The 25,867-nt window shown below is 38.7% G+C and overlaps 1 protein-coding gene and 1 pseudogene across 14 annotated transcripts in view; one reads left to right on the plus strand and one right to left on the minus strand.

Annotated features, from left to right (window-relative positions):
* Positions 1–25,867, minus strand: part of NCOR1 (nuclear receptor corepressor 1) — a 160,179-nt gene that overhangs the window by 87,385 nt on the left and 46,927 nt on the right. For 9 of the 14 annotated variants that reach the window (XM_047089996.1, XM_047090004.1, XM_047089995.1 and 6 more), the window contains exons 5-12: positions 24,796–24,978; positions 14,922–15,035; positions 9,324–9,380; positions 8,483–8,535; positions 8,123–8,149; positions 5,965–6,031; positions 3,406–3,578; positions 1,902–1,992 (exon numbers count right to left, since the gene is read on the minus strand). In XM_047089996.1, the coding sequence (XP_046945952.1) occupies positions 1,902–1,992; positions 3,406–3,578; positions 5,965–6,031; positions 8,123–8,149; positions 8,483–8,535; positions 9,324–9,380; positions 14,922–15,035; positions 24,796–24,978 (765 nt within the window). The remainder of the gene's footprint in view (positions 1–1,901; positions 1,993–3,405; positions 3,579–5,964; positions 6,032–8,122; positions 8,150–8,482; positions 8,536–9,323; positions 9,381–14,921; positions 15,036–24,795; positions 24,979–25,867) is intronic. The other 5 variants (XM_047090006.1, XM_047090005.1, XM_047090008.1 and 2 more) reach the window with 1 other exon arrangement.
* LOC124519546 (nucleophosmin-like) lies at positions 21,134–21,896 on the plus strand (annotated as a pseudogene).

Below are 25,867 nucleotides of genomic sequence, written 5' to 3' on the forward strand. Positions count from 1 at the left end.
TCTCTCTCTGCCCCTCACCCACTTGTGCACTACCTCTCTCAAAATAAATAAATAAACATTTAAAAAAGGAAAAAAAGGGGCGCCTGGGTGGCGCAGTCGGTTAAACGTCCAACTTCAGCCAGGTCACGATCTCGCAGTCCGTGAGTTCGAGTCCCGCGTCAGGCTCTGGGCTGATGGCTCAGAGCCTGGAGCCTGTTTCCGATTCTGTGTCTCCCTCTCTCTCTGCCCCTCCCCCGTTCATGCTCTGTCTCTCTGTGTCCCAAAAAAAAAATAAATTAACGTTGAAAAAAAAAAATTAAAAAAAAAAAAAAAGGAAAAAAAGACTAAGACGCTTGACCAACTAAGCCACACAGACACTCCAAATAATAAAATTTTCGACCTAAATAAGTAATGTTAAATTCAGTGAAATAATGATCTTAAGAAACACTTAATTACATTAACAGTCTTATTTTTAAGAATCTTAATGTCATTTTAGAGACCAATAAATAGAAAAAAAAAAGCAAACAGGCACCAAAATCCTAAGGGCATTGATTTTAAATTAAACTCACGTATATAATACTCCTTGCTAACTTTACATAATCTCTCCACTGAAAGCTGAAGACCATTATCCTTAGAATTTCAACTAAAACTTTGTTACATCTATACAATTAGTTTTTCCCGAAGTTTAATTTCCTGAGTTCATAAGCATAAATTTCTATGAAAGACCTTTAAACAAAATTACAGGTATTGACCCCAACACAAAGCTAGGTTTTGTTTTTCCCTAAAACTCTTCCTTACAGAAGTGGATACCGCCTTACACTCAGTCCTTACAAAGTGTCTAATTTTGTGGGGTACTCTCAATCAATCTGAAGACCAAAGAACAGCTTGGGGCAGACACATTAGCTTGAAGTCACTTCAGGTGGTTACTAGTTTTGGATGCTTCCAGATGTGCCCTACTGAAATCAGTCAAAAAGCAAGCAACGAAATTTAACACAGATTTAGTCATCATTGCAGGGATTATGACCACAAATTTTGAAATATATAGCAACTGAATCATTGTCTTTGATCATTACTTAAGGAGACCACCACATTCTAATAAGCAAGACCTTCAGAATTTCGACATGAGGTTTTCTGGTGGTGGTGGGTGGGTGGATGTGGGTGTGTGTGTGTGTGTGTGTGTGTGTGTGTTTAATTGAAGCATAGTTGATACCACAGATGAGGTTTATAAAAAAAAAAACAACAGTATATAAAATCAAAACCAGAAAAACTAAATAAACAAGAGGTGGCTTTTGGACCAACCTTTAGAGACAAACTTTAGAGACCAACCTTGAACAACAGCTAAGAAGACTCATGTTAGGGACTGAAATTTCTTCTTATTCAGCACTGATTTATTGATCCATATCAAATCTCTCTCCCAGGCTCCCATGGCTAGAGAGCACACTTTGGAGAATCCACCCACACCTCAGGTCCACAACTCAACATACAAATACCCGCAAAATACATGCTCCTTTGTTCTTTTAGAAAATGGCACCACCAGCTCAATCCTCTAACCTAGAAACTGGGGAGTCACTTTCCACTTCTCTTCTTTCTCAATCCACCTTACCCTGCCCATTCCACCTCCGATGAATCTCTCCTGTCAGTCTGCTCCGATACATCCCTGCCACTGTTGCCCTGATTCAGGCTCTTATTTATCTGAACAGCCTCCTCGCCTCTTTCCAAGCCTCCCTGCCGCCAAAACCACCTGTGTACAATGCCAACACAATTGCATTGGTTTAAAACCTTCAGTGGTCGGCCAGTCTTTGGAACAGTCCAAGCTCTATAAATGTTCCCTCACTGATGTACAAATAAACCCCTAGTTCCTGGCATAGGAGGCTAAAATGTCTGAATAATCAATGAAATAAAAATTAAATTAATTGTCTTACCTCCTGCTCAGAGAGCCCATCAATAATTTCAGAAATCTCATGCTCGCTCCTAGCAATCGTGGCTGAAAGACCAGCTCCCCTCTGCCCAACTCTAAATACGAGAAAGAAATTATAAATATATTTAAAGGCATTCCATAAAGAAGACATCAATTAAGTTACTTTTATATACATTACTCTACTGAATGGGACTTTTTTACCTGACTAGAAGTCAGAGAAGAAATGCTATTGAGCCACTCTTTTAAGTAATATGCTTGAAGATTAGAACTCTATAGAAGAACGATTTAAATGTTGAGATTAAGATTTTAAAAAATTTTTTTTGTTTTTAATGTTTTTGGTTTTGGTTTTTGTTTTTTTGAAAGAGAGAAATAGACAGCAAGCAGGGGAGGGGCAGAGAGAGAGGGAGACAGAATCCCAAGCAGGCTCTACACTGACAGCACAGAGCCCAATGCAGGGCTCGAACTCACAAACTGTGAGATGGGGACCTGAGCTGAAGTCAAGAGTCAGATGCTTAACCAACCAAGCCACCCAGCTACGCCTGAGATTAAGATTTAAAGGTTACATGTCCAAGTTCAAATGGCAGAACCACTTATGGGAAGATTCTAGAAAACCACAGGTAATGGTGACATTTCCATTTCAAATAGTAATCTTTGCCTTCCAGAGTAGACAGCAGACTTTGAAAAATACATTAAATATTTTTTAAAGGGGAAGGATAACAACCATCGTCCCTCACAAAAGCTTTTATCATGATGAAAAGAATTAAGGCTTACATATACTCTTACAAGAGACAGTGGAGAAGAAATCTAAAGCATTTACTTTTGCAAAATACTTGTTCTCCAAGTAAAAACAAATCAGAAACTATCTACCAATACCAAAGAATTTCTTAATTAGCAATCGATCTAAATACTGTTTGGTCATATTATTAGATAACGAAGGACAAAGAAATGTGTAAGTCTACTCTTTTTAACTATCAGTTCTAAAGGAATGGGTATCTTCAAGAACAGAAGAATTGGGGTGCCTGGGTGGCTCGGTCAGTTAAGCGGCCGACTTCAGCTCAGGCCATGATCTCACGGTTTGTGGGTTCAAGCCCCACATTGGGCTCTGTGCTGACAGCTTGCAGCCTTGAGCCTGCTTCGGATTCTGTGTCTCCCTCTCTCCCTGCTCCTCCCCCACTCACACTCTGTCGCTGTCTCAAAAAATGAATAAATGTTAAAAAAATTTTTTTCAAAAAAAGAACAGAAGAATTAATTTCAAGATATTCATTTAAATTTAGATTGAACAGCATCACTAAATATAAAAAATTAATATTAAATTCACCAAGACATAATCTTTGCAAGCTGATAATGAAGTTTTATATTCAAAATGAAAGTTCTTTCTGAACTTTCTTAAGAGCAGATTCAGGTAACCATTAACACTGAGAAAGAGCACAAGAGTAACTCTTTCGGAGAGGAAGAGCCTAGCTATTAGCCAGGAGAAGAGCACAGGCACTACCCATCAAACTACTTACCGCTGAAACCTTTCTTGTTGTTCTCTTTGTTTTCGAATTTCTGGAAACTGCTTTTCATAGTACTCCCTTGTTTTGCTTTCTTTAGCTTTTCTCCGGGGATTATTTTCTATTCTGTCCACTTTTTTCTCCCATGCCTCCATGAGCTGATCATAACGTTGGCAGATTTTTTGTTCCTATTAAATACCCGTAGCAAATTAATAATTAAACTAAACTCTGTCATCCTGACAAACCTAATACTTTAAAGTAAATGCTACTTCTTAAGGCTAAGTCAGGAGTACATTTGGCCTAGGACTCAACTGTGAATGAAAAGCTGTCCTTGATCTGAAAGAGGAGAGAGAAAAGAGCTCTGTTTCCTATGAAGGTCAGCATATAGAGCACATTTTGGCTGATTTTTTTGTTTTGTTTTTTTTAGTTAATGTTAAGACTAAAACAAATTAATTAATTAATGAGCTACTACTGGCAGCTGATCAGCTACTTTTATTATTTTCCCGATAACAATGTAGGTAGGTCTTCATTGTCAACAAAAATGGAAAATTAATAACAGAAACATGCAAATAGTTCATAATCTCAATCACCCAACAGCAATCATATTAACATTCTGGTGCTTTCCTTCCAATCTGTCACAGAAAACACTCACACTTTAACCCTTCCTCTGCTGCTGGAGGTTTTGGTTACTTGAAGGTTTTTGTTACCATAAATAATGGTATCTAATTCACATTTTTGATAGTCTGGAAAAGGCAGGAATTGGTTGTACTTTATGATAAAAACAAATGCAGTGAACTACATGAAATCAAGAACCAATCCTTTTAGAGAAACGAGTGATGTATGATCTCATTTTTTTAAACCAAGAAGCAAGAAGTCTCCATTATTAGCACAGAACTGTGAACACGTCAACACACAGATAGAAAAAAGTGTAGAAGGACTCATGAAAAACCATGAACACTGGTCATCTCAAGAAAGTGGCACCAGAGAGGAGAATATTACCCTCCTCACACTCCACGCCACCTCCACACACTTCCCGATCGTTCTTTCCAACTCCTGTACGTCTTGTGTGTCCCTCACACTTTCTCCATGTCTCCCGCTGGCTCCTCAGTCCAGGCCAACATCATCCTTCACCTACATCAAAGTAAGAGCCTCCTCAAAGTCTCTCATGCGTTCTAATGGTGTAGCCAGATGCCAATTCTTAGAATACAAACCTGGACATGTCACTTCCTGAGTTCAAACACTGCAAAGATGCCCTTGGGGTCTAACCCAAAGTCTCTTAGGTTGGCCTCAGGGGCCATGCAGCTCAGCCTGAACCTGCCCCACTCCCTCCACCTCCCAGACCTTCACGTAAGCTGCTCCCTGGGCCTGTTCAAATTTCCAGGGTTTCTGGTTTTCCTGCAACTCCCCTTTATGATTCGCACATGGCGAATCAGCTGCCATTCGTACACGGTCCCACAGTCCTCTGTATGTCCTGTACCACAGTGCGATCACATACTGTAATTCCCTGCTGACTTGTCTGCCCCCCAGTTATACCGCAGGCTCCCTAAGGATTAAAGCCATATGGCTATCTTGCTCACCTCTGTAGAATAATACATGGCACAGAGTAAACAGCCAACAGATATTTATTAAACAAATCAGTGCACACAGAAACGTTATAACTACATAGTCTGTGAAGTCCGAAAAAACAAAGCCTATGCTTCTATGTTTGTATCACCAGACAGCGAATTTAGCAATTACCATAATTACAACAAAATTACTGGGAGGAAAAACATACTTTAGCTAATTTCTTAGTTAATATTTATATGATTTTGCCCCCCACCAAAAAAAAAACCCCAGTAATTTCAGATAGTATCTGAAGGACCAGACTGACAAATTTCATTAGAAGTTATAGATCAAGTAAAAGCTGCTGACTCTTGAGCTTTACAATTCATTAAACTGTCATGTCATTAAATATAGGGTACACAGTTCATTTCTGATGTGAATTAAAGGACATCATCTATTTGCTAAGCAACTGAATTTCAACGAATCAAGTGTGCCTAAATTGAGTACGAACACATTGCGAAAAGTGGTATTCTGGCATTGTATTTTCTGTAACTTCATTTCCATGAAGATCATAACCACCAAACTTCTGGACTGCGAGTCATATGATAAATATGAAAAAGTATCTGAATTTCAAAAAGCTGAACTTTAGCTGACCCGGTTCCTAGTAAGAAGAACAGTAATGTCTACTTAGCATGACCGTAACTTACCCACATTTGTTTGAGGGTTTAAGAGACTAAATGCAGAACATCCTAGTTCTCTCATATTCTTTTTTAACTACTCACCATTTTCTTTATTTTGACTAGATGAAAATGCTAGACACGGATGGCCAAAGAAATTAATTTGATAATGACATTAAATGTCAATTGTTGCTAGGATTACATTTGTATTTAAGTTCTACCCAGTTACTTTCTACATCAGCACCTTCTCTCAAATATAATCAAGAGCCACTCTCACTAATAAAGGGAAAGCAAATGCCTAAATGAGCATGAATGGGAAAGTTGTACAAATTTCAGTTAAAGGATAGGACCTCACCCTTTGTTTTCTTGCATGATTTCTTCTTTTAAAAAATAAAATGAGTTTTTTCCTCATCACCTGGTTTCTAGAAGAGAAAAATATGGTTGTATGACATTAAGAAAAAGCACAACTTAATAATGCATCACTTTTTTTTTTTTTTCAGAGACACTGAAAAACAAGCAAAGATCACTTAGGAATATCTGATGTAATCAAAGTTAATCTTAATTTTTTCACCCTGCAAAATAAGACTTTTGCAATAATTAGAACTGACTAAAATTCCTCCCACTCTACAGCAAGATTTTATACAAATAGTTCATTTTCAATTATGACATCCAAGTATAAGGCAAACATTTTCAAGTTATAATTACACAGTTACTGATTCTTCTTAAGATCTCTGGTGATCTAAGCGTCTTTGTGCGCTCTTAGAGGAGGGGAGGTAGAAGAGAAGGAGAAGCTTTTAAAGTTACCTCCCTGCCCCAGGTATGGTGCTGATCTCCCCTCTAGGAGAACGTACACCCACAAAGAGAGAGGGGACTTCTGCTTGACACAGAAGATTTCCTTCAGTCACAGAAATGACATATAATCCACTCTAAGAAGTCATGGAGGGCAACGGCACAAGACAGGAAGACTTCTCTTGCATCTTAATGAAACAGTTACACTTTTTAAATGTGAAGCATTGCGATCTTCAAAAACAATGACATGCAGGTTCAAATATAAATAGTTATACCCCACCTACTTCCAGAAAGGATTTCAAGCTGATTATTCAAATATAAATACAAAGCCAAGGCAAGTAGAAGTAATTTTTTGGATTATCTGCCACTCGGGACTAACAGTGACACTGGCTCCACTCAAATTAGCATGGACAGTCAGGAGCTGGCTATATGGGAAAGTAGCCAAGACATGAAAAGAATTATTAAAAGGTATATTTGCTATTTCATACAAAGCAAATGACGGCGATGAGAGAAGAGGTACCACACGATTCATATGGATGCATGCAGCTGAGTAAACGATTATCTCCCAAGCTGACGTACAGAAGTGCTACCATAAACTCAGTTTGCTCTCATTTTAATTATGTGCTACTCAAAAGCACATGACAATCAATAAACATAATTTAAAAGGTTTCCTAGGATTTAAGTGAAGAAGTCAGCCAGTCAGTAACCCATCCCAGGACAGTGTGCTAAGCACTGTAGTGGGGCAGTGTAGACAACATGAAATAAATCAGACAGAGCTGCTCTCCAGCTAATACTAGCGGGGAAAAGACAGAACACAAACGTAACTGAAGCTTTGTGGGGGGGAAAAATATCATTAACGGTAGCCAACTAGATTTTATCTGCTATTCTTCTTTCAAAAAATGTTAAAACAGCTAAACAGTTTCAAAACAAGGTATATTTTATGAGTTTTGCCTAAACCTACTTCTAAGGGCGGTCAAGACCACAGTAGCATCTCACAGAAAAATTCTAAGTTACATGACTATCATTATAAACCACTTACTTAACAAAAGTTAAAAGTATTCAAATTTCAATTTTTTTCATGCATACTACCATGCAAATTATATTTGCCACCAATTCTGCAAAGTAGTCAACTACTGCACATACTCTCAGTAAGAAAGGTTTTAAAAGAAAAAATATAGAGATGATATATAAATAGCAATGTGCTCATCAGTAACTGTACTAGCAGATAATTAAAATGTTCCGATTATTATTCTTAATAAAACATAAAGTAGAAATATCACATTTTCGTTATAAACTAAGAATCATTCACCTCAATTCTCTTAAAGTATGATAATTAAAAAAAAAAAAAAAGATACCTATCTAGCTTCCTCTCTTACTTCAATCAGATCGAGAAATTAGGTTTTCTTTTCACTTATGCTCTTATTCCAGAATCTGCATCCAGAAAGGCCTGGTATCTAGGATGAGCAAGGCTAAGCAAACTACATTGTGGAGCAGTCTCCTCACCCACGTGAGGTGACAGAGCGCTTCCAAGGCACCAGGACATTAAATGGCAGAAGGGTCTACAAATACCGTCATTAGCAAGAGTCATGGAAGGGATTTCCCTAGAATAGGATTTTGAATAATGATAAAATGATCCGTGGCACTTCTACTTTGCAATGGCAGATGTGGCTTGGTGGGGGACGGTGTCATCACTAGTCTTAAATGAAAAAGCTTCATTATCTTACTTCATCATGCGCCTTGCAGGTACTCCACTGAAAAAAAGACAAAACAGGAGGCAAAAAATTCAAGCCTCAAGGTAAGCCATTTCAATGTTAAGTATTCACCTTTTTTACTAGCAGATCATAAAACCAGCTAGTTGTATGCAATAATTTATTTCATTTTTTGGCCTCGGAAACTCAAAGCTGTTACCCCAACCCCCAAGAAGCCAGAGGAAGATAACATATAGTAAAACGACAGCAAATTACACAAATCTAAAACACACCTACACTATATTATAATAATATGTCAGCAGATAACATAAAAATGATCTCTTTATAGAATATATGGTCTTTAACTGAAGAACTCCAAAGATGATAAATACTTACGTCTTGATGTTCTCATGATACACCTTGGTATCTGATGGCTGGTTATAGAGTGGCTATAAAATAAATCAAATATTTACATATAAAGTGTTGTACACATGTCTATGAAAATACAAAGAAACAACTTATATTTTAACACAATCCAAGGTGAAGTACTCATGGGCCTACACAACACATGCCCTACCAAAACCTCCAGACTTCCGGGTTCCCTGAACAATTCTCTTTACCCTATCTCCTATTAATGGGACTACTGTAAAAATGTTTATAAATCCACTGTAGCCCACAGGAAATACATTTATTCACAGATTTTTAATCTCAAAGGCAAAGAAGAACATATGGTCCAAAGAGCTTTCTATTTCTGTTCTCACTTCTTCCTGCCTTTACCTGGCGTGATTAAATGGCTCCTCAGGGAGAAAAAAAAAAAAAAAAAAAAAAAAAGCCCAGGATAATACTTCTGCAAAGGTAACCAAGTTTGTATGGCGTTATTTTCAACATACTGCCCAGCCACATCCCCCTCATTCCAAAGTAGACAAACTATATTCCATCTTATCTCAAGAAAAATTACAAAAAAAACACTCAATGTGAAAAAAGAAATTTCTTGGGGTGCCAGGGGCGGGGCTCAGTTGGTTAGGCATCCGACTCCGGTTCAGGTCATAATCTCGAGGTTCTTGAGCTCAAACCCCACATTGGCGTCTGTGCTGACAGTTCAGAGCCTGAAGCCTGCTTCAGATTCTGTGTCTCCCTCTCTCTCTGCCCTTCCCTCATTCATGCTTGCTCTCTCACTCTCTCTCTCTCAAAAATAAACAAACATTAAAAAAAAAAGAAAAAGAAATCTCTTACTTACCAGTTCCACTTTTGGGCCAAGACCTTCAAATATTTTATGAGCCTCTTCTGCTTTTTTCTACAGATAAAGACATCATTATATTATACAATTAAAAAAATTGTATTACCTGGGTGCAAAATCACTACCAATTTAGTATTTTCCACTGTTAGCTCCAATCCCTATTTACTTTATCTCTGAGACTACTCTAGAGTTGAACTTTTCTATATTTCCAAACATTCTTGTCACGTGATTGGCTGAAATATCCTCTTTCATTTTCATAGCTTCCTCACAAAATTCAGTCAGTACTTCACATTTGTACTCAAAGTAATACCTGAAGACTCGTTAAGTTCTTAACAGCAAACAGATCTCAAGGTTCTAGGCAGAAGGGACACAGATCCACTACTAGAAATGAGCCCCTCAACACTTCGACTCGGACTGTCATGAATAAAAATTTTAAAACATAAAATACCATAAAGTCACCAGTCTTTACTGGTGTTAGCCAAATTGATCTCTTGGAAGAAAAGCTTACTATGAGCTTATATTCTAGTTACAAGAAAACCTTGGTAATAACTGAACAGAGGAAACAACTGGTTTGAATTATGCAAGTGTTCAGTAGTAAATAAATGCTGAATTACATATTTTTTTGAATTATGCATTTTTTTTACAGTCCACTTTCAAAAGTAAAATGATCTAGGCCGATGTGCCATCTAATAGAAATCATCCTTGAATGAACAAATGAAATATAACAAATTCGATGCTGAAGATGTTAAAACTGGAACTGTAGGACTACCAAACATGTCAATGGTTCTCAGCCAACACATTCCAGTTGCTAACAATGGCTCCCTGTCGGCTGCACAGACCCTCACCTCAATGTATTTGCTGCTGGGAGACTCTGCAGGGTTTCTGATGGGGCACACAAGTGGGAATGGATATTCATCAGTATTCCCCAAGTAGAAAGACGTTTCCTTAAGATAAACATTCTCCTTTTCATCTCATTTATCAATCAAAATCAAGTATTTATTTCATATATGTTATGTGAAAACAACTAGTGCAGGAAGCACAAAACAGTGTCATGCACTTTCCAAACTCCAGGAAACTGAAAGGTTATTAAGATGAAAAATAAATATATCAATAATGTCAAATATAAAACTATAAAACTCCATTAAATTTGCACAGCAGATCGTACTTCTATAGATAGTTTTAAGGCAGGATTTGTCAATCTTGGCACTATTTGGGCCAGATGCGTGTTCTGGGGACTGTGCCTAGGCATTGTGGGATATTTAGCAGTATCCCACTAGATGCCAGTAGCACTCTGTCTATCCTCCAAGCTCTAACAACCAAAACAGCCTCCAGTTGAGAACAAATCACTGTCCTAAGGTAACTAACTCAAGAAGTCAAAATGTAATTATCACGAAATTCAAATTTATTAGCTTTAGGCATATATTAAATAGCATGCAAAGAACATCATCATAGATGATAAACTTGGAAATTTACTTGCACCCGCAACTAACTTTCTCCAGACCCAACACTCACCCGTTTTTAAATTTGCTTTTTTTTTTTTAAGTTTATTAATTTATTTTTAGTAATCTCTACACCTAACATGGGGCTCAAACTCACAACCCTGAGATCAAGGGCCGCATACTCTACTGACGGAGCCAGCCAGGAGTGCCTTCACTTCGCTCCCTCAAGGGGCTGTGTGTTGTTAGTCCATACCCAGAACGGGCAGGCCAAGTGGAACCACACACAAAAGACACAGAGCGACATTCTGGCAAATACTAGTATCCTATCTGGCACTCACCTTTCCAGAGCTAATTTTAAAAGCTGGTATTTAAGATGTTTGCAACCCAAGATTTAAGTTTTGCGAAGTTTTATTAAATATTTGACTTCACGTTGGCTTAATTGCTAAGAACATATTAACCTATCAAGTCTGGCAGACCAACATTTTAATTTAAAACCCTCACATTTCCATACTGTAATTTTTAGTCTAAGTCTATAGACAGAAGTACTTAATTCTTCAAACATGTTGATACGTTCTGTATGCCAGGTGTTTGCTAGGTACCAAGAAAACAACAAAAAGGAGGAGGATAAGAGGTCCTGAAAATCTTCATAGGGAAAATGATACTTGAGCCAGGGTCTTGAAGCACGAGCGCACTCAACAGACGAGAAAGACAAGACACTGGGATGCCCGAAGGCAGAGGCAACATCCTGGGATAAAGGTACTGACACTTCAACGGAACTTTCAAAGCTATTCTGGTAGGACAGCTTTAAGAAAGGAGGACCGGGCCAACGGCCAGGCAGGCAGGCAGGCAGGCAGGCATGTTGGCACTGATAAAAAGTCTGGGCTATTCTGCAGAGGGTGGGAAATAATCAAAAGGTTTTATTTCGAGAATCATGTAAGAGGACTCAAATATGAAGAACTGGTTAGAAAGAAAAAAGACTGAAGGAAGGAAAAGTCACCATTTGTGTGAGTGATGAGGGCTCAAATAAGCTATTGCCAAAGGAGGAGGGAGACCACGATTTAGGAGGAGGGGATGATGCTCCTCGTTAGTTAACCAAACCTACAGCGTGGCCAAGAGAGGGAAACAGAGACTTCCCAGGACACAGGCCTAGGTAACTAGAGGTTGCTGGCACGGAGTATACTTTCTGCTTTCGATCTCTTTCTTTCATCTGTTGTCACTTTAACTTGCAAGTCACGCAAACAAAATATAACCGGGCTGTTTCTGAGAACTATACTCCATGCATACCCTTCTCTGTATGTATTGTAATTCTGAAATTAGAGCATTTATAAATATTTTGGATCCTACAACTGGGGAGGGTAACAGCAAATTGAACTGTTAAAAACAGCCCAGGAGAAGAGTCTGTTTAGAGACTAAATAAATCTCGGTCTAAAGTTTAAATATGATGCAAGACAATTTTTCTCTCAGGAAACCAATTTTCAAATTAAACAGTCACTTTTGGGTAGTTTTCTTCCTCCCAGTAACTTTTTTTTTTTTTTTTTTTAAATATTTAACTTTGAGAGAAAAACAGAGTGCAAGCAAGGGAGGGGCAGAGAGAAAGAAGGAGACACAGAATCTGAAGCAGGCTCCAGGCTTTGAGCTGTCAGCACACAGCCCAATGCAGGGCTCGAAGCCACGAACCATGAGATCATGACCTGAGCTGAAGTTGGACCCTTAACCGACTGAGCCACCCAGGTGCCCCCCTCCCACTAACTTTCTAAAGAAACCAAAGAGGCCTAATACAAGATAATGGCCCCCATCTCTTAAGCCACATTAGGCTTAATTCCCAGTGTAGACTGCTGCCACAAAAGGAACAAGAGAGAAATGTCTCCTTGCCTTCACCCATTTCTCCTTTCCTCCGGTGTCAAAACAGATAAGGTCATTCATTAAAGAAAGCTAAAAAAGCCGCAAAGGCCTTACACAAGGCAGCATGGCGAGGCAGCAGTGAGAAAGCCTGGGCTCCGAGCCCAGTCGCGCTCTCGTGGCTTCCCCTCCAGGAACCTCTGTTCCAAATCCACCACGGCTGCAGACTAGTAGCAGGGCAATCAGAAAGAAGAGATTTGTAAAAAGAGGATTTCCACAGTTACTATGAGTGAAAAAGAACCTTCACCACGAGTCTAATACCAAGATCTCAAGAAGTTTGGTCGTTCTTCTATTCTTCAGACAATGCACAACGAATCTGAATACACACGTGCTACAGGGGAAAGAAGAGGTCTGAAAGTTTTCAGCTTTGTCGCTGGGCACCAAGAAACACTGCACAAAGTAATGAAAGTGTATATATATATACACACTGTCTCTCTCTGTCCCAAAAATAAAAATAAAAAACGTTGAAAAAAAAAATTTAAAAAAAAAAGAAATTCAATCAATTAAAAAATATTCACTGGGGGCGCCTGGGTGGCTCAGTTGGTCGAGCGTCCAACTTCGGATCAGGTCATGATCTCGCGGTCTGGGAGTTCGAGCCCCGCGTCGGGCTCTGTGCAGCTCAGAGCCCGGCGCGCCCGCTTCGGACTGTGTCTCCCTCTCTCTCTCTGCCCCTCCCCCACTCATGCTCTGTCTCTCTCTGTCAAAAATAAATAAACATTAAAAAAAATTTTTTTAATTAAAAAAAAATCACTGAATTCAACTTCTTTGAAAACTGACTCACACTAAGAAGTCAACATTTTATTTTCCAAGATTCTCTTCCACTGTTAGCTCCAATCCCTATTTACTTTATCTCTGAGGTCATAAACTGGCCATGAAGCCCATCAGTCCACAAAAGTGTTTTATTCTTCCGCAGAGTATTTTTGAAAAAGCAGGGGATTCCACATAAAACTCCATCTTCTCAGCTTTCCTTAAACAAGGGAGCACCTGTCAACCTTGGGCCACATCTCTGCCTGACCAGAGTCACTGCCCCTTTCGTCAAAAGACAAAGCCGCTCTCGTCACTCACTTCATTTACTGCCATTCATCCTTTTTGAATAGATATTCAAATAGATCTTCAATGAGATTGCTCTGTCCATTCAATAAATTGGACTAATTTTGCACTCACCCAAGAAAATAATATAAATTGCCATGTTTTTACCTGCCTGTGACACTTACCATTATCCTAAGTTTTATATATTTGATGACTTTCAGGTACCTATCTAATACACACACATACATGAATAGCTCAGGCTAAGATTATTCTCATAAATGTGTATGGAACAATTCACAGTTGCCCTTCTGAAGGCCAATTTCCTTTAGGACCTAGGCTATTATAAAGTTGTAGGCTGCCTGTGTAAAATGTACTGATCCTGATGACTCCACTCACTACAAAGTAAATCAACTGAAACAACAATCTCAACTTCTACCTTATGATCAATCATCTTCAGCTCACAAGCTGATTCTCTGCAGCAGTACTTAAACCATATTCTTTTTTAGACTGGGAACTTCTGGAAGCCCAGTGTTAAGCAGCTCTGTTGGAAAGTTTGCTTTATATTACGGTGAAATCAATTTCCATTTAACTGCTAGCTTTCTGGGCTGGATTCCAGCCCAAAACTAACTTTGACATTACAAAGTTACTCACAGAATTGAGGCCTGGCTTCCCTAAATCAATGAATACTTTTAATTATGAATATGAAAGAAAAAATTGTTTTAAAATAGCAAAGTCTACCTAAAAGCCACTGGCCTCACACTTTATTAAGATTCAAACTACAGCCCAGCTATCAATTCTAAAGCTGATAATGCACATTATTTCCATATCCAATGACCCATCTCTAATAGGATGGTATCAGTATTTGGCATCAAATGTCCCTTATAAAGTGAAAAACTACAGAATAATGCCTTGTTTTGCATTACGTGCTACAAACTTGCTTGCCAATTTTATATGATAGGAGAGAGACTTAGTTGATAAAATTATATTCTCATTAACATTTATGCAATATAGTATGTAAGTGAAAGATTAATTTAAGACACAGCAATCAACTTTTTTTTGGTCTATAAGGAAAAAACATCAAGCTTTAGTCAAAGTTTAAGTACATTAAAAATTATGACAGAAATCAGGTTTTAAGACAATTAACATTACCACAGAACACAATGAGAATGTTACAAGGCACAGTCAAGTGCTTTTAAAGGCCTGTGTGTTGTAAGAAATGGCAGGAGCTTACCCGATTCTCATCATAAATAATTTGGACAATACTGCGGTGTTTCTGCTCCACGGGAGGAGGGGACACAGGCTTCTCAGGCTCAGGAGGCTTAGCTGCTTCTTCTTCGAGCTGTTGCTAAGAGACCCAGAAAGAAAGAATCAGGCATCTGATGTACGTCACCCCTACCAGTAATTAATCGCCAGAGATAACACATGCTGCTGAGCAATGTTTTGCTGAATCTATAGGGTAACCTCTTAATCTACTAGGGTCTAATGGACCCAAGGGTTCTAACAAATCCAATCAGACTTATTTTGACTAAGAACTAAGTAACATAATGATTAGAGAAATCCTTGTATATTTGAATTCTGATAAATTTAAAGCAAAAAAAAACAAGAGAAACTAAACATATGAAGCTACCCCAGATACCTCCATCACAATGACCTTTTGTAGCACAGGAAAAAACACTTTTATGTGTTACAGATCCACAGTGTGCGCTAACATCTGACAGGAAGAGTAGGGCCGCACAGCACTTACAGATTAATCCTCAACTCAGAACAGGACCATGCTCAGCCTTTGTATTTTGTAGCCGAGAGGCCCTGGCAAAACTACAAGTTTGGGTACAGTTACAAAACAGAAAGCTATCTGCATTACTCTGCCTGAGTTTGAGTCTTCGGGTCAACTCTTACGAGCACTGTGATCCTAGGGTCCTTTCTAGGTCTCAACTTCTTCAATCCTGAACAAATATATAAGCCACTCATATGTAAAGTAGAAACGTTAACCCTATCTATCAGGTAGACTTTGGAGAAAATTAAATAACTCAATATATATCAAGCACATTACAACTATAAATAGTCAATAAATATTACCTACAATTATTACTGAAGCAAGCAGAGACTTTGCTTGGTTCACTGCTTTTTATTTTTCAGCACTTAAGCCAGGGCCTGACACCTAGTAAATGCTCTAGGATTAGTCTTGTGAATATAAGTTTACTGGCTAAGACGACAGAAAAGACATTGGGTGAAGATGTTATGTCTACTAAAACCTAGAGGAAAATTTTAACTGTGCTACGAAGATCAAGACTCCTAGTCAATTAGGTCAGATCACACCTCCAAGAGACAAGCTTCAAGGACCACTTCCACCTTGGAATTCAAAGTACTTTTGCAAGCTGCTATCTTTGTAAGTAAAAGACAGATATCTGGAGTTGTGAGATCATGTTTATGGGGTTAAGTTCCTCAACCATTCTTTCTTGGCTTTGCTCAGAAGCCTTCTTTGAGGGTCCCTGTTAAGTAGGTGTGGAGAAAGGAAAAAACCAACTTCCAGAAATCCCATTTTGTTCTGAGTACTGAAGTAGCCCCAGGACAAAACCATTGTAACAGGAAGACTAAAAACAAATGAAACAAAAAATATAAACTTTTTCTCACTTACTTTGTTCTTTCATACAAGAGGTTTATAATAATTTTGCAAATTTAACATATTTAGTTGAATTTTTGTTGAATTGTATAAAACACATACAATTTTGTGTGTTAATGGTATTAACATTATTAATTAACATTATTAACACTGTGTTTCTATGCATCTATGTTATGTTTCTTTACTCTACATTTCTCAATAAAATTTGTAGTTCCTATACATCTCATAATGGTCATGCAATATATTTTTTAATTATGATAATGGGTTACATATCATTGAGCATTTACTATATGCCACATTAAATTAAACAATATATTCATGATCACAACTCATACAACCATCACATAAGGTAGCTGGTGTTGTTAACTGTATTATTGCAATTTTACAAGTGAACAAACTAAAGAAAAGACCAGATAAGACCAACCCAGCAGAATCAGAACCACTAAGACTTAAAAGAACTGTCAGACACATTATTATAAATTTAATAGGACTCAATAAAGAAGACTGTTTAACATTGTTTTAAAGCAAGGTAATCTTTTTTACATGAGATTTAAAAATTAGCCTAAAAGAAATTCCAACAACAACAACAAAAAATTAATGAAACTAAAGATATATTTGACAGATTAGATATAACTGAAAAGAGAAATGCAAACTGAAAAACAGAAGTGAAGAAACTGCCCACAGGGAAGCCCAAAGAAGCAACCAACTGGGAAAGAAAAAACAATAAAAAGACATAGAACACAAGAGTGATAAGATGTTGTATCTAACAGGAATTTGAGAAGAGAACAAAGAAACCACAGGAAAGGATTTTGTTTAAAAAAAAAAAAAAAAAAAAAGATCATGGCTTAGAATTTTCCAGAACGGATTAAAAACTAACACATTCAAGAAGCCCAATGAATCTTAAGCTGGACAGTAGGTTAAGCATCTGGCTCTTGATTTCGGCTCAAGTCATGATCTCACAGTTGGTCATGAGATCTAGCCCTGTGTTACAGCTCCACACTGGGTGTGGAGCCTGCTTAAGATTCTCTCTCTTGCCCACTCTCTCACCTGCCCCCCCCTCAAAACATAAATAAATAAATAAAATACAAGCAAAAACCCACTCCTAATACATCATAATAAAAACAACAGCACACAAAGATATTAAAGGCAGCCAGAGAAAAGATGCACACTATCCACAAAAGAATAAAAATTAGACCAAGGGCCAATGTCTTAACAGTGGAAGCCAGAAGACAGTGTGCTGGTACAAAAGAACCAAATACCAAATAAAAACACCTTTCAATAAATGGCATAAATAAAAGACATTTAGGTCTCCACAACTAAATACTAAATCTGCCAACTAACGGATCCTCACTAAAGGAAATTCTGCAGGATGTTCTTCAAGCAGAAACACACAACCCCACAAGGAAGATCTGTCTTGCAAGAAGGAATGATGAGCAAATAAGATGACAGACAAGTGGGTAAACCTAAATGAACACTGACTGTATAAAATAATGTCTTTGGGGCTTGAAATAAAACAAGGAAGAACTAGAAAAAAATGGCAAAAGTATCATAAAAGCTGGGAGAAAAGAGAAAGGACTCGAGAAGTTCTATGTCCCCTTGCTTCTCGAGTATGATTAAGATACTAATTTAATTTTAGGCTTCAAGTTAAATAGGCTGGTAAGTTTGAGGGGAGCCATTATAAACAATATACAATAGTGTATGAAATACAAACTAGAGGGGTAGAAGAAAATGTAGTAAGACAAATAATCAATCCAAGATAAGGATTAGAAAAAAACAAACAAGAAACCATAAAAAAGACAGGACAACAGTATATAATAAAAACAATTGAGATATTGCCAATCATCATAATCAGGTTAAAAGAAGTAAATTATCCTGTGGAAAGACAGGTTGTCAGAGTAGATAGAAAACAAAACCCAGCTATATACATATATAAGAGCTATACCTTAAAGCACAGAAAGTAAAGGGAAGAAACAAGACAAACTAATATCAACCAAAAGAATGCTGATCTAATTATGTCAATACCAGGCAGAACAAATTTTATGGTAAAAAGCATTACAAGAGATAGAATGCCATTGCCTTACAATAAAAGGTTTCACTGACCAGGAAAACAACAACCATAAACTTGTATAAGCCTAAAATAAGAGACTAAAACTACACAGGATAAAAACTGAGAACTGGGGGGCACCTGAATGGCTCAGTTGGTTAAGTGTCCAGCTCTTGCTTTCAGCTCAGGTCATGATCTCACGGTTTCATGAGTTCAAGCCCCACACGGGCTCTGTGCTGACAGTGCAGAGCCTACTTAGATTCTTCCTCTCTCTCTGCCCCTCCCCACTGGCATTCTCTCTGCCTCTCTAAGAATAAATAAACTTTAGGGGTGCCCAGGTGGCTCAGTCAGTTAAGTGTCCGACTTCGGCTCAGGTCACAATCTCATGGTTCGTGGATTCAAGCCCCGTGTCGGGCTCTGTGCTGACAGCGCAGTCTGCTTTGGGATTCTCTCTCTCCCTCTCTTCCTGCCTCTCCCCTGCTCGTGCTGTCTCTGTCTCACAATAAACAAACTTAAAGGAAAAAAAGTATCTGATAAAATTCAGCATTCCCTTGGGGCGCCTGGGTGGCTCGGTCGGTTGAGCGTCCGGCTTCAGCTCAGGTCACGATCTCGCGGTTCGTGAGTTCGAGCCCCGCGTCGGGCTCTGGGCTGATGGCTTGGAGCCTGGAGCCTGCTTTCGATTCTGTGTCTCCCTCTCTCTCTGCCCCTCCCCCATTCATGCTCTGTCTCTCTCTGTCTCAAAAATAAATAAACATTAAAAAAAATTAAAAAAAAAAATTCAGCATTCCCTCATCATTTAAAACTCTTAGCACACTAGGGCGCCTGGGTGGCTCCGTCAGTTAAGGGTCCAACTTCAGCTCAGGTCATAATCTCACAGTTCATGAGTTCAAGCCCCACGTCGGGCTCTGTGCTGACAACTCAGAGCCTGGAGCCTGCTTCAGGTTCTGTGTCTCCCTCTCTCTCTGCCCCTCCCCTGCTCGTGCTCTCTCTCTCAAAAACAAACATTAAAAAAAATTATTTTTAACTCTTAGCACACTAGAATCCAACGGTTATTTCCCAACCTGATGAAAGATGTCTAAAAAAACTGACATCAAAATCAGTGGCAAAAAGTAAAGGTATTCTTCTAAAAGTAGAAAAGAACAAGAATAACCACCTTCGCCTCTGTATTTGTAGTCCTAACCAGAGCGATAAAGCAATAGAAAAGTAAGGAAAAGGGGCACCTGGGTGGCTCAGTTGGTTAAGCATCCAACCTCAGTTCAGGTCATGATGGCACAGATTGTGAGCTCAAGCCCCGCCATCAGGCTCTTTACTGTCAGTGCACAGCCCACTTTGGATCCTCTGTCCCCCTCTCTCTGCCCCTCCTCTGCTTGCGCGCGCGCGCGCGCACACACACACACACACACACACACACACACACACACAGGCTCTCTCTTGCTCTCTCTCTCAAAAATAAACTTAAAAAAATTTTTTTTGATTAAGAAAAAGGTTTAAGGACTGGAAAGGAGAAACAAAACTGTGTTGCTACTGCTGTTGTTAACTATTGATATGAAGAATCTACAAATAAGAAATCAGCAATAAAAGGATAATTTAGGAAGACTTCTGGTCTATATAAAAATGTCAAAGGCAACAAAAAATGTAATTTAAAAAATATATTATTAATAAGAGCATCAAAAATATAAAGTGCCTAGAGTTTAATTAAATGCAAGGCATATAGATTGTTTATGGACAGAAAGTAACAAAACATGAAAGACATCCTAAATAAATGGATACACCATGTTCATGGATTGGAAGACTCAATGTCATAAAGATTTCATCCTTCCCAAATTGATCTCTGTATTCCATATGATTCCAATGAAAATTCCAAAAAGATGTTTTGGAGAACCAAAACGTGTGATTCTAAAAGTTACATGAAGATTGTAAAAAATTTAAAATAGCTAAAACATGCCGTTAGAAGTAGGGCTTACCTCACTGGAAAAAAAGAGTTATTATAAAGCTCTAGTAGTTAGGAGAATATATATTGTATTTCTGCATAAATACCACGAAGAGGGCAATAAATAAGAATTTTCAAAACCCAGAAATCAACACATATATAGATGTAAACTTGAATTATAATAGAGGTAAAATGGCAGGGCAGTTGGGAAAGGACGAACTTTGCAATTATCCATAGATAACAGAATAGATGTGACCCCCTACCTTGAGACAGACATAAAAAAGTCAATTTTTGGTGGATTAAGAATAATGTAAAAAGCAAAACTATGAAGATTTGTAAAAGACAACTAGTCAACTATTTTAATGATCCCAGGGTAGTCTCATATAAAATATAAACAAATTCTGTTCACCAAAAACACAATTAGGCTCAAAGACCTAAATATCAGAGTTAAAACAATAAAATTTAGAGAAGAAAGTATAGGAATAAATCCTCGTGGGACCTTAGATTATGCATCAGTTTCCTGGACAGGACAACAAAAGCTCAAGTAATGAAAGAAAAAATAAACCGGGCTTCCTCACAATTAAAAACTTTTGGGGGCGCCTGGGTGGCTCAGTCGGTTGAGCGTCCGACTTCGGCTCAGGTCATGATCTCGCAGTTTGTGAGTTCAAGCCCCGCATCAGGCTCTGTGCTGACAGCTCGGAGCCTGGAGCCTGTTTCAGATTCTGTGTCTCCCTCTCTCTCTGCCCACTCATGTTCTGTCTCTCTCTGTCTTAAAAATAAATAAAATATTTAAAAAATAAATAAAAATAAAAAAATAAAAACTTTTGGCCTGGTGTGATTCAGTCCTCCATGGCTGTTCTCTGGAACAGGAGTCATTTACCTCTGGCTGCCCCCTCTCCCACACAAGATTCCCACCCCACAGAAGATTCAGTGGACAGAGACACGAACCCCGTGAGGCCCCAGAAATATCTTTTCAGTTGTGAGGCCAACAAAGGCCAAAGATTATCACTTTAAAATGGATTATGATGAGAATGAGCACCAACTACCTTTAAGAATGGTCAGTTTGGGGGCCGATGCAAAAGATTAATTGCACATTGTTGAAGCAGCAGCAATGAATTATGAAGGCAGTTCAATTGAAGTAACACTGCAACTTGGAAACATCTGTACAGCCAATGGTTTTTCCCTTGGGGGCTTTGAAATACCACCACCTGTGATCTAAATGTAGTTCAGGGCCTGCACATGTGGACAGCACCTCGGAGCTGTGGAGGATGAAAGTGTGAAACTCCTAAGCATATCTGGAAAGCGATCTGCCCCTGTACGTCACAGCCAAGTTTCCACAGAAGAAAAAGTGAAACTGGCTGATGAGGATGAGGAGGCTGAGGAAAAAGCTCCAGTGAAGAAATCTATACTCAATACTCCAGCCTAAAAGGCCCCAAACTATCAAACCGGGATGGAAAAGACTCAAAATCATTAACACCAAGATCAAAAGGTCATGAATCCTTTAAAAAAAAAAAAGGAGGAGGAGGAAAAAAGTCTTAAAACAGCAAAAGGATCTATTTCTGCAGAAGACATTAAAGCAAAAATGCAAGCAAGTCTAGAAAAAGCTTGCTGAATGGTCTTGGTAAATTAAGCCCAAAGATGGGGAGAGGAAAAAGAGAGACAAATATAGTCTCTACTGAGAATCAACAATCTAGACGAAAGTTTTCTATTTTAATTTCAATCCCCGTTCCCAGTTTGCCACCCACCCACACCCCCCTTCCAGGCTGGAAGCAATCTCCCTCCTGATTTCCCAAAGCACTTTCATCTGACTGCTGTGATCCAATGAACCTTATACTTTGCTTTCTGGAACTTGTGCATTTGACTCCGCTCTTTGACCATGTTTTAATCACCTTTCATATCTCCCTAGCTGCTCAATAAATACTTAAATGAGTCAAGTAAGGGGGGGGGGGGGGAATGCCTTTTTTACACCAAAGGACACTAACAGCAAAGTGAAAAGACAATTCACAGAATGAGAGAAAATAATCTGCAAATCACGTATCTGCGTATCCAGAGTAAGGAACTGTTATAACTCAACCATAAAAAGGCAACCCAACTGAAAAATGGGGAAAGAATCTGGATGGTTCTCTAAAGAAAATACACAAAAAGGCCAACAAGCACATGAAAGGGCATTTGCCATTAATCATTAAGGAAATTAAAATCAAAACCATAAGGAGATACCACTTCACATTTACTAGGATGGCTATTTAAAAAAAAAAAAAAAAAAGTGTAGGCGCGCCTGGGTGACTCAGTCAGTTGAGCATCCAACTTCGGCTCAGGTCATGATCTCGCGGTCCGTGGGTTCGGGCCCCGCGTCAGGCTCTGTGCAGACAGCTCAGAGCCTGTTACCTGTTTCAGATTCTGGGTCTCCCTCTCTCTCTGCCCCTCCCCCATTCATGCTCTGTCTCTCTGTCTCAGAAATAAACGTTAAAATAATAAATAAATAAATAAATAAATAAATAAAAGTGTAGGGGTGCCTGCTCTCTCTCTGCCCCTCCCCCATTCATGCTCTGTCTCTCTCTGTCTCAGAAATAAACGTTAAAATAATAAATAAATAAATAAATAAATAAATAAAAGTGTAGGGGTGCCTGGGTGGCTCCATCGGTTGGGGATCGGACTTCAGCTCAGGTCATGATTTTGCGGCCTGTGAGTTCAAGCCCCGCGTCAGGCTCTGTGCTGACAGCTCAGGGCCTGGAGCCTGCTTCGGATTCTGAGTCTCCCTCTCTTTCTGCCCCTCCCTCCCTCATGCTCTGTTTCTCTCACTCTCAAAAATGAATAAGTGTTAAAAAAAAAAAAAAAAAAGTGTTACCAAGGAAGTAGAGCAAGTGTAACCATCCCTCAAAGACTGCTGGGGGGATGTAAAATGGTGCAGCCACTTCGGAAAACATCCTCACAGTTCCTCAAAAATTTAAACACAGAGTTACCAAAGGACCCAGCAATTTCCCTCCTGGGTATATATCCAAGAGAACAGAAAAATATATGTCGACACAAAAACGTGTACATGAATGTCACAGCAGCAGCACTCATAATAGCCAAAAACAGCCAAAATGTGAACACAACCCAAAAGTCCACCACCTGATGAATGAATCAACAATACATTGTATCTCCACGAAATGGAGTTTTTAGTCAGCCATAAAAAGGAATGAAGTATTGATACAAGACAGAACATGGATGAATCTTGAAAACATGCTAAATGAAAGCAGCAAGACAAAAAATGTCACACATGTTATAGGATTCTATTTACCCAAAATGTCCAGATAAAAATCCATAAAAACAACAGATTAGTGGTTGCCAGGGGTCAGCAAGAGGGGGAAATAGAGGGTAACTGCTAACAGATATGTGGTTTTTTCTTGAAGGGATAAGAATGCTCTGGAATTATACAGTGGTGACAGCTGCACAACTTTATGAATACATTAGAAGCCAACAGACTGTATACTTTCAAAGGATGAATATTCTGCTATGTGAATTTTTTTAATTTCAGTATCAAAAAAAAAAAAACAAAAAACAAACAAACATACAAAAACCTCCATCCTCCCTTCCCCAAAAAGCAAAATGACAACCCACAAATGAGGACATAGCTGCCATAGGCATTAACTGACAAGACACTTTAGGAAATACTACAATTAAGAAAATGACAAAGGGGTGCCTGGGTGGCTCAGTCTGGTTAAGCATCCGACTTCGGCTCAGGTCATGATCTCACGGTCCGTGAGTTCGAGCCCCACGTCAGGCTTTGTGCTGATAGCTCAGAGCCTGGAGCCTGCTTCGGATTCTGTCTCCCTCTGTCTCAAAAGTAAATAAGCGTTAAAAAAAAAAATTTTTTTTTAAATAAAAAAAGAAAAAAAAATGACAAAATAACAATCCGCATAAGGAACACCAATAACCCATGAACAAATGAAAATCAGCTCTCATACCTAAACAAGGACATTCAAATTAAAACCTCAGAGAGAACTATTTCACATCCAACTGCAAAAAACTCATCAGGTGAGGACAAGCATTTGCACAAACTGAACCTGTACATGTTGCCAACAGCACTGCCATTTTCGCACGTTCGGTATCATCTAACACACACTCAGAGAAGCGCATACTCTGGAGTCAAGCAATGCCATTCCTGGGCACGTGCCCATGAAAATCTATTCACACGTGAACCAAAAACACAGCACCACTGCACTGAAGTAGCAACAATCTAGGAACAACCCATCCAATAAGATCCAAAATAGAATGGACAAACAAGTTTTGCTATCTGGAATCACACGGTCAGACAATACAGCAGGGAACACGAATGGATGCAACTCAGGAAACATAAAAGCAAAAAAAAAAAAAAAAGAAAGAAAAAAAAAGGCAAGTCAAAGAGTATACAGGCTTGATTCCACTCATATAAAGTTGAAAACTATGGAAAAGTCAGCATTATCTTCTTTAGAAAGACAAACATATGTTCTTAGAATATCGATAAAATATCAGTAAAATCAAACACTTACTTGTTTCTTCTTCAGTTTGAGGATCTGCTGTTCTACTTTTGCAATTTCTCTGTCTACACGATCCATACTCTGTATTAACTCTTCCTTTGAAAGTTTTGAAGGTGAAGCATTCTGATCATCTCCACAAGGTTGCCCAGAGATTGGAGAGGATGGAGCTTCATGTTTGCCTCCAAATGCTGGATCCTTTAGAGAAGAAAGTCAAGAACAATTTATTCCTCACTAATAGCCAATATTAACATCAAGATTCTCTTAGCTGAACAAGTCTATTTTAAGACACAGCAGAATCATAAATGCTATTTCTCTAGCTGGTGTCCTACAGGAGCAACTTTCATACATGCACACACACACACTCCACTCCACTGACGTTTATACATCACGGTCTACACATATCATTCACTATTCTGAATATCCTAAAAGCTATTTAGAATGAGGTGGCTAAAAGGCTGAATAGCCTTGAATGTCACAATACTGAGACTGTAGAGAATATCTGGGGAAACAGTAATGCAATCATGAAAAAGGAAGATACTGTTTCTTAACCATTTTCTTATGATGGTTCTTCAAAAGGTCTGAACTTGTAGGCTGGAAAAGTCATAAACTCCATGCAAAAGCTGTGTGTGCACCCAGCTTAACAGCTATGATACGGCCAAGAGTTCCTAACAAAAACTTCTCAGACTTTCCAAGGGCGAATAATCAGGTATGGAAGTCAGAGAAATGACCTAGCACTTTTCTTGTCGCTATCACCTAGGCCTGCCTTTATAAAGGGCAGGTAAATCTGCCCATGCTACAGCGCACATAACCTCGATTAAGCCAAATATGTCATTCCATTCCACCTCCAATCAGAATGAAAGCCCTCCACCCAAAACCAACCACCTTGTCAACACACACACACACACACACACACACACACACACACACACAGGCTATTAATCTCCAGTCTAAGGTGAAGATATAAGCAATACTGTAAAGCAGATGAATTTTTGTTTTTTAAGTAGACTCTGTGCCCAGCATGGAGCCCAACGAGGGGCTTGAACTCACTACCCTGAGATCAAGATCTGAGCTGAGATGAAGTGTT

Source organism: Lynx rufus, unplaced genomic scaffold (genome assembly GCF_022079265.1).
Source record: "Lynx rufus isolate CCGP_SWC_20201006 ecotype Redwood Valley unplaced genomic scaffold, mLynRuf1.p SCAF_28, whole genome shotgun sequence".
NCBI lineage: Eukaryota > Metazoa > Chordata > Mammalia > Carnivora > Felidae > Lynx > Lynx rufus.